The 11,367-nt window shown below is 42.2% G+C and overlaps 1 protein-coding gene across 1 annotated transcript; it reads right to left on the bottom strand.

Moving 5' to 3' along the window:
- Nucleotides 1-266: 266 nt before the first annotated feature.
- On the bottom strand, nucleotides 267-6,009 carry ZIC1 (Zic family member 1). The gene is made up of 4 exons (XM_073581060.1): nucleotides 5,897-6,009; nucleotides 3,821-5,072; nucleotides 2,921-3,084; nucleotides 267-1,443 (listed from the first exon to the last, which is right to left on the bottom strand). Exons 2-4 carry the CDS (start codon nucleotides 4,791-4,793, stop codon nucleotides 1,246-1,248), a joined length of 1,335 nt encoding a protein of 444 aa, XP_073437161.1. The 5' UTR covers nucleotides 4,794-5,072; nucleotides 5,897-6,009; the 3' UTR covers nucleotides 267-1,245.
- Nucleotides 6,010-11,367: the final 5,358 nt, after the last annotated feature.

Genomic DNA, 11,367 nt, shown 5'->3' with positions numbered 1-11,367 from the left:
ATGAGACACGATGCAGCATGAACATGGTTAATGTACTTCAGAAAGACATGTTCTAGCCTCCAAGGCCTTTATTCAGGATTCTAGAGAAGAACACAAATATACAAATCGAATTGACTAAAGTGCTTCTGCTGTCAATGCAGATAATAAATAGAATATTCTATGTGCTAAGTGGGGGTAAGGGTTCCTCCATAGATCACGATAGTACTCTGTGACCTTATCTTGGGTGGGGGTGATTTATTAAATAAGGATGCCTCCCACAAAGGACGGATATTATCATAGTCTTTAATCGTGTACGAAATATTACGAAACACCTTTGAGGACTAAAATTTTACATACGAATTTTTTTTTTTAATTTTACATACGAATTATTATTTTGTTATCTATCCATAAATATTGAATATTCTGTTAATTACATGTATAAACCTGCCCTTTTACATGCGGATAAATAGGGGGAGGGGAGGAAAAAAAAAAAGGATGACCTCTATATACATTAATGGTGCAAAAGCAACGGACAGATATATCAATTTTTTTGTATCTTTTAATATCACTTTACATGAACAAAAAAAAAAATGTAACAGATCGTAACACGATAAAAAGTTCCAGGCTTGCACTGAACGAATTCATTTTTGACATGACGTGTAATAAGAAACAACATATCACTGCACTAAATAAACCGGACTGGACTTTTGGGACGAAGAGCTTGCACTTTATACAGAGAAGCACACTGTCTGTTAGGTGGACGCTTAGACTGTCAGCAGAACACAATGGAGGTCACATTTGGGAACACATTTACTAGAACATCCTTGCTGTCCTCCTTCTCCACCCCAGCACACAGAGATGCAGTGATCACAAGTCCACATACCCCTTGTTATACAACTATGTACAAAATCAACAGTACATTTCTTCACCTAATAATTCTGTATTTACAACCCCCCCACCAAAAAAAGGCCGCCAGAAGAAGAGACATGCAGATTGAGACCTCTAATTAGTGGTTCATTAAACCCTACACAGTTGGCTTTTGGCCTGGGAACTCTTCTCATGCATCCTACAATCAATCCCCTTATATTTTTTGTTCTACCAAAGCCTGTAGACATTGCAGTACAAGGTCTCATTCTTCATTGTGATTCCATCCTGGGTCTAGGTGGCAGCTTAGGATTACACTGGAAGTGTTCATCATTAATGTGGAAGTCTTTTTTGTTTTTTTGTTGTTGTTGTTTTTGTTGTTGTTGTTAAATATGTGTTTATTTAAACGTACCATTCGTTAAAATTTGATGAGAGCGTGCTGTGACCGGACGTGTGATGGACTGCTGAGGAGGAAGGGGATAAGGAACTGGTGCTCTGGTTTTCTGAAGTAGGAGACACAATTGTTGGGGGCGTTGAAGATTCATAGCCTGAGCTGGCTGCTGGGGAAGGCTGGGACCCCTGGGAAGAAGATTCGTGGACCTATACAAGAGAGAGAGAGAGAAAAACGTAGATCTATAAAAGCCATTCACAATGCTAATCCCTATAGATCCATTATAGATTCTATACATCCACTGTAATAACAGGCAAGTGGCACAACGTGGTCAACTTCTGCCAGGGATTCCCTCCATCTTGTATCATCGAACACACAACCCTTATGTATTCCTGGAAGAACACAAGAGATTGGACGCGGGGTGTAGACTGGCAGAAAGCTTTTTTGTTGGTTGCCAGGGGGGGAGAAAAGAGAGAGAGAGAGAGAGGGGTTTAACAGCAAAGTGGGCAGCATTTGTCCTCTGTTATCAAGGGATCAGGAAAGTGCAGACTGTATATACTGGAGCCAGAAATGAGGAGTGTGTATATTGTGGCTCCCTGGGAAATACATCCAGCGGCCACTACTACAGGTTATGGCCATAGAATAATCATAGTAATAATAATAATAGAATGGATGGGGCAAAAATAATGAAAGATCAGGGAGTATGGCCGGACACATAGAAACAATGCTAGAGATGTGAGAGAGGGCAATAGGATTCTAGCACTGGAGCAACAGGACTTTACTCTCTGGACAAATCATATAGAAGTGAGATGAAATACAGAGTAGCAAAATAATATTCCAGAATTGTATGTGTAGTCTGAATAGTCTATAGGGTCAGAAACATTTTCAGAAGGCAGAATCATAGCATAAAATTATACAAAGATAGAGAGAAAGATATATATATTACAGGGGAAGAAAAAGTGAGATCTATCCATATATATATATATAGTTCTTTCTATATATACAGAGAGAGAAGTCTATATATAGAGAAAGGAACAGATCTATCAAATTATACATATATATACACAGAGAAAAAATATCTATCAGTGATACATATCTATCTATATATACAGATAGAGGTCTATATATAATACATGGAGAAAGAGATAGAGCTATTCAAATTATATGTATATATATATACACAGAGAAAAAAAATCATTCAGTTAAATATATATATCTATCTATATATATACAGAGAAAGAAGTCTATATATATATTGCTAAAAAAATTAAAGGGAATACTAAACAGTACAATATATTGTTCAGTGTTCCCATTATTTTTTTTGAGCAGTATATAATATATAGAGAAAGAGATAGAGCTAGCAAATTATATATATGTATGTATGTGTATATATATACATAGAAACTAAGATCTACCAGAGATATATATATATCAGTCAGTATTATCTAAACTGAAACTATAATATTCTCCAATATAACTGCAGACATAAAGTATAATAGAGCCAGAGTATATATATTATTATATGGATGGTAACAGGAAATAATCGAGCCGCAGCGGCCAGGACTCCACATATAATGAGTGAAGCATGGCTGGCTATTTCCCTGCCCCAGCTGTACCCCGGAGAGCCCCCCAATACCCTGCCGAGCCCCGGGAGTGGGCAGTGTGGCGCACAGAGGAGTCCTTTACCTTCATGTGTTTTCGGAGGGAGCTCGGGTGGGTGTAGGACTTGTCACACATCTTACACAGATAGGGCTTGTCGGAAGTATGGACGTGCATGTGTTTTTTACGGTCGCTGCTATTTGCAAATCGTCTGTCACAGCCTTCAAACTCACACTTAAAAGGCTTCTCTCCTATTGTAAAGCGCACAAGGAAACAAAAATACAAAACACATGTCATCGAATCCAGGAACCCAGCGGAATCTGCATGAAATGAATTGTCAATGAGCAGCCCAACAGATCTTCTACACATTCATTTTGCTATTTAATTCATTGAAATCAGACTAGATCATAAAGCACACTAGCCGTCTGACTTTCTGCGTTTTAGGGTCAGATAGGAAGCAGAGCCGATCCCCCTCCCGCCCGCCCTCCGTCCTGGCAGATGAGAGCCCACATTTGTCTCCCGGTCACCGCCATACATTGGCTTTGATTGATGGCAATGACTACATAACTCGATTTTTTCAACAAATATTTGTCAATTCCAAATGAAAATAGGATAATTGAATATTTAGCACGAATTTCCGCGGTAACACAATTAAGCTTATCCGGATAAGCTGAGACAGATCTGACAGGTCAAAGACAGGTTTATTTTCGTTCTGCTGGAAGACATCAATAAATAAACATAGGCTGCGAAACGGATCCAGCGCCGATAACGGAGGGAACATAAATAAACATAGGCTGCGAAACGGATCCGGCGCCGATAACGGAGGGAAGAAGAAATGAATACAAAAAACGAAATATTCATCCGACGCTATAGGGTATAAAAAATAAAGTATAAAATGCGTCATGAAACGGAACGAAACGTGTAGGAAGGTTGTGACGGAATAGTGCACAATTTTAAACCACGGTATATAAGAAAGGAGATAAATACCTGTATGAGTTCTCTTGTGGATCTTCAGGTTCTCTGATCGGGCAAAGACTTTCCCGCAGCCAGGGAAGGGGCAGGGGAAGGGTTTTTCCCCGGTGTGGACCCTGATGTGGTTGACCAGCTTGTATTTGGCTTTGAAGGGCTTCCCTTCTCGGGCGCATTCTTCCCAGAAGCAGATGTGGTTGGACTGCTCGGGGCCCCCGACGTGCTCCACCGTCACATGTGTGACCAGCTCGTGCATGGTGCTGAAAGTTTTGTTGCACGACTTTTTGGGGTTTGACAACTGCTCGGGTTCAATCCATTTGCAAATGAGTTCCTGCTTGATCGGCTGCCTCATGTAACGGAAGAAGGCCCCTGCTCCATGGTGGGCAGCCATATTCATGTTCATAGGGCCGTAGCCATGGAGCTGGGTGGACGCATAGTGCTCAGATCTGGGGCTGGTCACCTGTCCATACTGGTCTGGTCTCCCATACATGTCTCCAGAGAAGCCCAGCCTCATCTGTCCGTTCACCACGTTAGGGGAGCCATGGCCGGCCGCCTGCTCGTGTAGTCCTGGGAAAATCAAGTGTCCTGCAGCATCAGTGTGGCCGTGGGGTCCGCCAAAGCCCCCCGCAGCGGAGGCGAACAGGCTGTGCTGGGCACTGGCAGCGTCACCGAAGCCCCGGTTACGGAAGAGAAAGTCCCGGGTGGAGTTGAAGGCTGCGCTGGAGTAGGAGCTGACGTGTCCCGGGTGGTGGTGATGCCCCAGCGCGGCGGCCGCAGCGTAGCCCGGAGCCTGGGAAGTGAACGCCGTCTGGCCCGAGGCGAGATCGTGGCTGCTCGGGTTAATCTTGAAGGCGCCCATTCCATCTGCGAAAGGGTTGATGCCCAGACCCACTTCTCGATCCGTCACGTCGCCCGTGGAGTGATGGTGCCTGGAGGAGCCGAAGGTAGTGACTCCTATGGCCGGATACTGGGGTCCTGCGTCCAGCAGCATCGCTTCTCCTTCGTCGATCGCCCACCAACCAAACTGTGCGCCGCTCAGGAGGAGATCGATCGTGATCGCGCTGCTTCACATCGATGAGATCTCTGCAGCGGGACCGTGCATGGGAATGTTGCTATTATTCGGGAAGACTTCTTCCTTTCTCTTGTTTTATTTTTTTTTCTCTGCGATCAAATCATGCACAATATTGTCTTTTGCGGTTTATCTTCCTGGGGAGAAACTTTCACCTCCTCAGTCGGGCGGTGAGCCGGAGACTGATAGCGGCAATCATTCCTGCAGATAAATGAATTGAAAGGACGACTCAGTCCCCCCTGATGAATGGGTGGAGGGGGCGGAGGAACGTGTGGACGGACGTCAGAGCCCATTGGTGGTCGCCCTCTCCCCCTGCACCCTTGCCTCTCCTCCCAAGGCCTCCCAGAGGCCCAGCCTCCCTGCCATTGGCTGCCTGCACCCATCCATCCCAGGTATTGTGTCAGGGAGGCTGACACTGCTCAGGACAAACAATGTTTTTTAGGAGTAGCAACTTTTTTTTTTCCAGCCCAAATTCTACAGGAGGGAAAAAAAATCTTGCAAAACCCCCGTTACTTCTTCAGTTCTCCACATCTTATTCCTAGAACAACAAGCCTTCTTTATTTTCTCAGTATACATCTCCACTGAAGTCATCACCCAAACATGACATTACCAGGGAGGTGACTCTTCTGCATGTGTTCCCTTTTTCCTTTTCTTTTCAGAATTATTCCCTGTATTCTGTACCCATCACAACACAGGTGGGTGACAATATTTTTTTTCTAAATATTTTATTTCATTATTATTTTTTTTCTAATCTGTTATTCTGATTGTTTATTAACTCTTTGTGGGGTGTTTTGTTTTATTTTCTCCATTCCAGGACTTTTTTTTTCTTTCCATATATATTCTTTTCCTCCTGTTTCTCATAACTTAGTATATATTTTGGTGACAATGAAAATCCCATATATATATATATATATATATATATATATATATATATCACAAATCAGTCACCCTAGTCACAGTTAGTGAAATTCCCCTATAGCCAGCAGAGGACTGTAGAGATATCAGGCAGAGCCATTGTTACTGACCTTCAGATGAGTGAGCAGGAATAGGACTGCTCTCCCTTGGATTTGCTCAGGAAAGTGCAGATCTTTGGACTCAGTGCAGACAGACGACACTTGCTTGTTTTATTTTAGAAGCAAATCACGATGAACCTGTGTGAGCCAAGTGTGTAGGAATAATGAGCATATATTCTGATTTTGCCACCTCCACTAACAGCCAGGACCATACATTATACCTAGGACTGAATAGTGGGGGCTTGGAATGCATTAATACATGATTTGCTATGATTTTTTACACCCTTTATTTACCCTGTCATTATTCTCTCCTGTGCATATTCATTATCTCTAATTATTTTCTAGTAATGGAAGTTGGGGCAGGAATCATTCCATTTGCCCTTTGTTATCTGCCTCAATGACTCATTCTTGCAACTCTCACTCCTTGACAAAGAAAACTTTAGCGCATCTTTTCAATAGGGGGGAGGCTGAGTAAACCGCCCAAACCAGGTATCAAGGCTATTGAAATTGTAATGGAGTCACTTTACATGTCCTTATCATAACAATGGGCTAGAACTCACATTTACAGCTCCAGAAATCCAATATTTGATCATGTGATGATTTCACTATTCCAAACCCCATTACATTCATCTTACACAGTTATGTATTTAAAGGGAGAGAAGTAAAATGGAAACCATAAATCTAGAGATGGTGACCCATCCATGCACATGGTGGGGGAAAACAAGGGGCAATGCAAAGGGAATCTTAACATTTGCATGAAATGCACTGAAAGGTGCTGTGGTCATCATGGGGGTCTTCAGCTCACCCCCTCTAATTTTATTAATCACATGCCCCTAATAGATGCTACAGCCTGGCAATAGTTGGCTTATTACAGTTCGGATCCAGTACACACCAGATATCTATAAACCTGTAAACTTCCACGCAAAAAAAAAAAAAGTTGTAGTTGTAGAAGTTATCAAGTGAGATTTGCGACGCTCTCTGCGGGGAAGGAGACTTGTGCGAGTTCAAAGCCACATGCACCAACGTGACAATATAAGCCATTAAAATGCCGTCCTGACGGCTCATTTCTGCCTCATCATTATACTTTCCCTAACCGCTTCTAGAAAGCCGGCAAGGCAAGAAATAAAGGCTGACAGCATGAAGGACCAGCTCAGGTTCCCCCAGGATCCCAGGAAGCCATTCTGGCAACAGGTGGAGTAGTAGGTAAGCCAGAGAACTAATAGTCCCAGCAGCCCCAGCCTCTCTGCTGTAGGGTTGCTTGCTCAGAAAATCTATTGTGCTGACCCCTTAAACAGCAATCAGTAAGAATATCTGAGGTGAGAGAAGGTTGGAGAGGATATTACCATGCCAATAGTCTGTGGGAATGGGAAGAAATCGCCTTCCGCTGCTGCTTTCTGATCCCTTCATTCTGTGGTTAGCATTGTCTCGGGATGGAAAGTTAGGAGAGAAAATAGAAGACTTTTATATCTAATTACCATAGCCAGAGTCCGATCATATATATATTAGACATGCTCACTCAGTCCCGAAAGCCTGACATGTATTCCCAGGGATTACATCTCCACCTAAGTGTATAATCTCTAGATGTGCATACATGGGTGCATTTATTTATGCACACCTATGTATTCATGCCTTGTTAGTTGCAGCAAGTAGATAGTTAATGGATGGATGGATAGATGTGTATGTGTGGTATATGCTAACACAGTAGAGAGGTTTACATGGTGATTAGGCAGATGCTATCGGCACAAGTATTTGAGATGGGTCAATAAACCCCACTTTTTAACACTTTATTTGGAGTGCTGCTCGCCTTTTTTATATTCTATATAGTGGACCTCAAGTCGGTGTCTAGGGGCTTCTACCCAATATTCCATGGTGCTGCTGCTGCCATTTTTTTCTACACAGAGATACAGTACAGATAGATTGATAGATACTTAATAGATCTATAGATAGATAATTGATAGATAGATAGATAGATAATAGATAATAGATAGATGTATGTATGTGACATTCAATCACAGTATAAAGGTATAAATGTCTTTGTCAGGTCAGATTTTGTCCACGATTATTTTATTTCCCATGTTGGTGGCATCAGAATGTTCACATTCAAAGAAGCTTTATTGGCAGGACCACATAGACATCAGTTACTCTGCTCTAATATGATTTAATGTTAATGCAGGATACATTTGCTTTACAATGAAACAGAATAAATAATGGCAAAACATGGAAGTAAATATTTTACATGCAGCATTTTTTTTTGTAAAAACTGTTCCTTGCTAAATGTGAAAGGGAACAGAAGTATGTTATATATATATATATATATATATATATATATATATATATATATATTATTACTACTGGGAATGTAGTTAGATGAGTGTTGAAGGAATTCTCCATTGAAGTCGCTTCTGAAATACCATGGAGTTTGACCTCTGACCTAAGACCATCCACATGAGCACATGGAGAACCCTGATAATATTAGGCTGCTATATATCTGAAAATCCTCCTATAACCCAGTGTATTTCTGTCATGACATGGTAAATCTCACCGCCCTTAGTGGACAGCCCTGCAGAACACAAGGCTGCTTTCCACAGCTGCACATTTACATATGGACCTGTACTGTTTTTCCAAGCATTGCAGCAAGTTTATCCAGGTGCAGTTATATGAGACACGTCCACAAGGGCTAGGACCAGAGAGTGGTGACTATGAAGGGGACACTGAGCTGTTTGATGTTTCTGCAGTTATGTGATAAAGATATATAAAGATAATGATAGATATATACAGATATACCCATCTCCCTGTACATTTTACTGGCACAAACAAATACAGCAAATACAGCCTCCATATACACAGGCTGACCTCAATGCACTGATTGAAATGCTGACCATTAGGGTAGTGATATGTCTGTCCATGTTCTGTAATATATTTCCTACTATGTATTAATAATTTGATGTGAAAGAACACACCCTTCCCTGTCTATTCCCATTTCCACAACATATGAACGTGCAGGGTAAATGCAGAGCATCAGAACTCAAAGTTCACCAGTCATTTTATTTTAACTGATTAATATGATGTGAATGTTAATGTACAGAACACACTTACCCTATATTTCCCCATGAAGAATACTGCTAGCATTGCATCTGATTTTCTTTTACTAGATCAGCACAAAATCCAGAGGAATGCAGGCAGGAATCCCTAGCTGTGTGCCATCAGTAAGTGGAAACATGACCGGTGCATTCCCCACCCTGCCCAGACAGCCTTCAGGGAGCTGCTCATGCTTCACGTGGGTGTCATACCATCTTGGCGGAATACATGACCATCTAGCAGTGGGAATGTGTGCTCCTTGCTATCCCCAATGTAAATATGTGTCCATTTCCCTTCCAGGCAGGGCTGCCCCCCCTGGTCCTTAGGTCACACTAGGTCCTACCATGGGTTCTGCAGACTTCGGTAAAGGAAGATCTGCTCCATCAGGCAGGACTCCAGTAATATAACATATCTCCTTGTTAAGGCTCAGGGGGGATCATATATTTTTAAGCTTTGTTTCCAAGTCCATAGCCTGAACACAAATCAGTGACCGAGCATCTGCTGAGTCCTGCACACTGGCCATTCATTTGGAGGGGCTAGAATTCATATTTGACGGCTCTCTCATTGTAACACGCACCCCTGACCCGGCTGACTGCATTGTCACATTACTCGATGACATATTCATCTGGAATTCGTTTACGGCCGATTTGATTGGAATGAGCTCTGACATGTATTGGAGCTTATTAAAAAGGCGCCCTTTGATCTTGCTGATCGGGTTTACATGATATGTCCCATCCTTACTAGGGCTCCTATGCTCTGACAATGAGGGCTGAGTAGTTAGAGCTCACTGACAGAGATACTTTAATCTAGTGTCTGGGGTGTCAAACACCCAATGCAGGGACACTGATCGCCCACTCCCTACAGAATCACTGCCCAGGACCGAGAAGGATTCGATGGATTAGCAGCTACTGGTGACTAAAGGGTGGAAGGATCGATCTGAAGTTGATCATAGTTTAAATTAGTTCAACAATAGATGTAAAGAAAAATGTAGAATTTTAGGCTTCGATGCATTACAGAGCAGAGGCCATTTTACCACCAGTTGTGGATTAGCTGCAAACATTGTATCTCAAGGCTTTGTCATATTCACCCCACATTGTAGGAGATGTCCGTGTATATTTGTAGGTGTGTATGTGAGCTTGCTGATCTTATGCATGTGTATACTTGTGTGTGTGTGTTGGTATATGATTGTATTTGTGTACAAGTATTTGTGTGTTGGTGTGTATGCTTGTATTTGTGTCTGTTGCTGTGTGTGGGGGGGTGTATTCTTGTATTTTATTCTTGTGTGTATTTTTGTATTTGTGTGTGTGTCACTATGTTGTTATGTGTATGCCTGTATTTATGTGTTGATGTGTGTATCCTGGTATTTGTGTCTATTGCTGTGTGTGGAGATGTATGTATTCTTGTATTTATGTGTGTAGGGGTGCTGCCGTGTGTAAGTATTTGTGTGTGTTCGTGTGCATGCTTGTATTTATGTGCATGTTGCTGTGTGCATGTTTATATTGATGTGTATTGTGTCTGTTCGTGTGTATGCTTGTATTTGTGTTTGTTGCTATGTGGGTTGGTGTATGCATGCTTCTATTTGTATGTGTGTGGGAGTTGCTGTGTGCATGCTTGTATTTATGTGTATTGCTTTGTCTGTTGGTGTGTATCCTTGTATATTTGTGTTTGTTGCTGTGTGTGCTGATGTGTGTAGGTCTGTATTTGTATTTGTGTGGGTGTTGCTCGGTGTTTGCTTGTATTTGTGTGTGTTGCTGTGTGCATGCTTGCATTTGTATTTGTGTGGGTGTTGCTCCGTGTTTGCTTGTATTTGTGTGTGTTGCTGTGCGCATGCTTGTATTTGTATTTGTGTGGGTGTTGCTCTGTGTTTGCTTGTATTTGTGTGTGTTGCTGTGTGCATGCTTGCATTTGTATTTGTGTGTGTTGCTGTGTGCATGCTTGTATTTGTATTTGTGTGGGTGTTGCTCCGTGTTTGCTTGTATTTGTGTGTGTTGCTGTGTGCATGCTTGAATTTGTGTGGGTGTTGCTCTGTGTTTGCTTGTATTTGTGTGTGTTGCTGTGTGTATTATTTGCACAGAACCCCATTGCAGTTTGGTGCATGTTGCTGCTGGCTCATATGCCCCGTTAGTTGCATGGTAGAAATGACGATTGTGTCTCCATTTATTTTGGTGTTGGTGTAAATCAGATGCGTTCGATAAATGAATAGACAGATCCCCCAGATGTCTGGTGTCTGCACTGAGCGCAGTGAGGACACGAGTGGGAGCAGAAGCCGCAGAGAGGACGCATGGCCGCACTGTACTTCTGTCTGCACGATCGGCCGACTATCGGCTTCCCAAAGTTGACGAAACATTTGATTACCTTAATTCAAAGTTACTAATTGGGATAAAATAAAATAAAAATGCCACCAA

The sequence above is a fragment of the Dendrobates tinctorius genome, unplaced genomic scaffold, assembly GCF_039654945.1.
Source record: "Dendrobates tinctorius isolate UK_male_01 unplaced genomic scaffold, ASM3965494v1 ptg000069l, whole genome shotgun sequence".
Lineage (NCBI taxonomy): Eukaryota > Metazoa > Chordata > Amphibia > Anura > Dendrobatidae > Dendrobates > Dendrobates tinctorius.
Note: the sequence above shows the minus strand (reverse complement) of the source record. Positions and strands in the feature narration are given on the sequence as shown.

Coding starts and splice junctions, on each gene's coding strand:
- ZIC1 (XM_073581060.1), bottom strand. CDS start 4,793: ATGCTGCTGGACGCAGGACCCCAGTATCCGGCCATAGGAGTCACTACC. Junction 3,085..3,820: donor CCACAAGAGAACTCATACAG/GTATTTATCTCC, acceptor GCTTTACAATAG/GAGAGAAGCCTTTTAAGTGT. Junction 1,444..2,920: donor CCCTCCGAAAACACATGAAG/GTAAAGGACTCC, acceptor TCTCTTGTATAG/GTCCACGAATCTTCTTCCCA.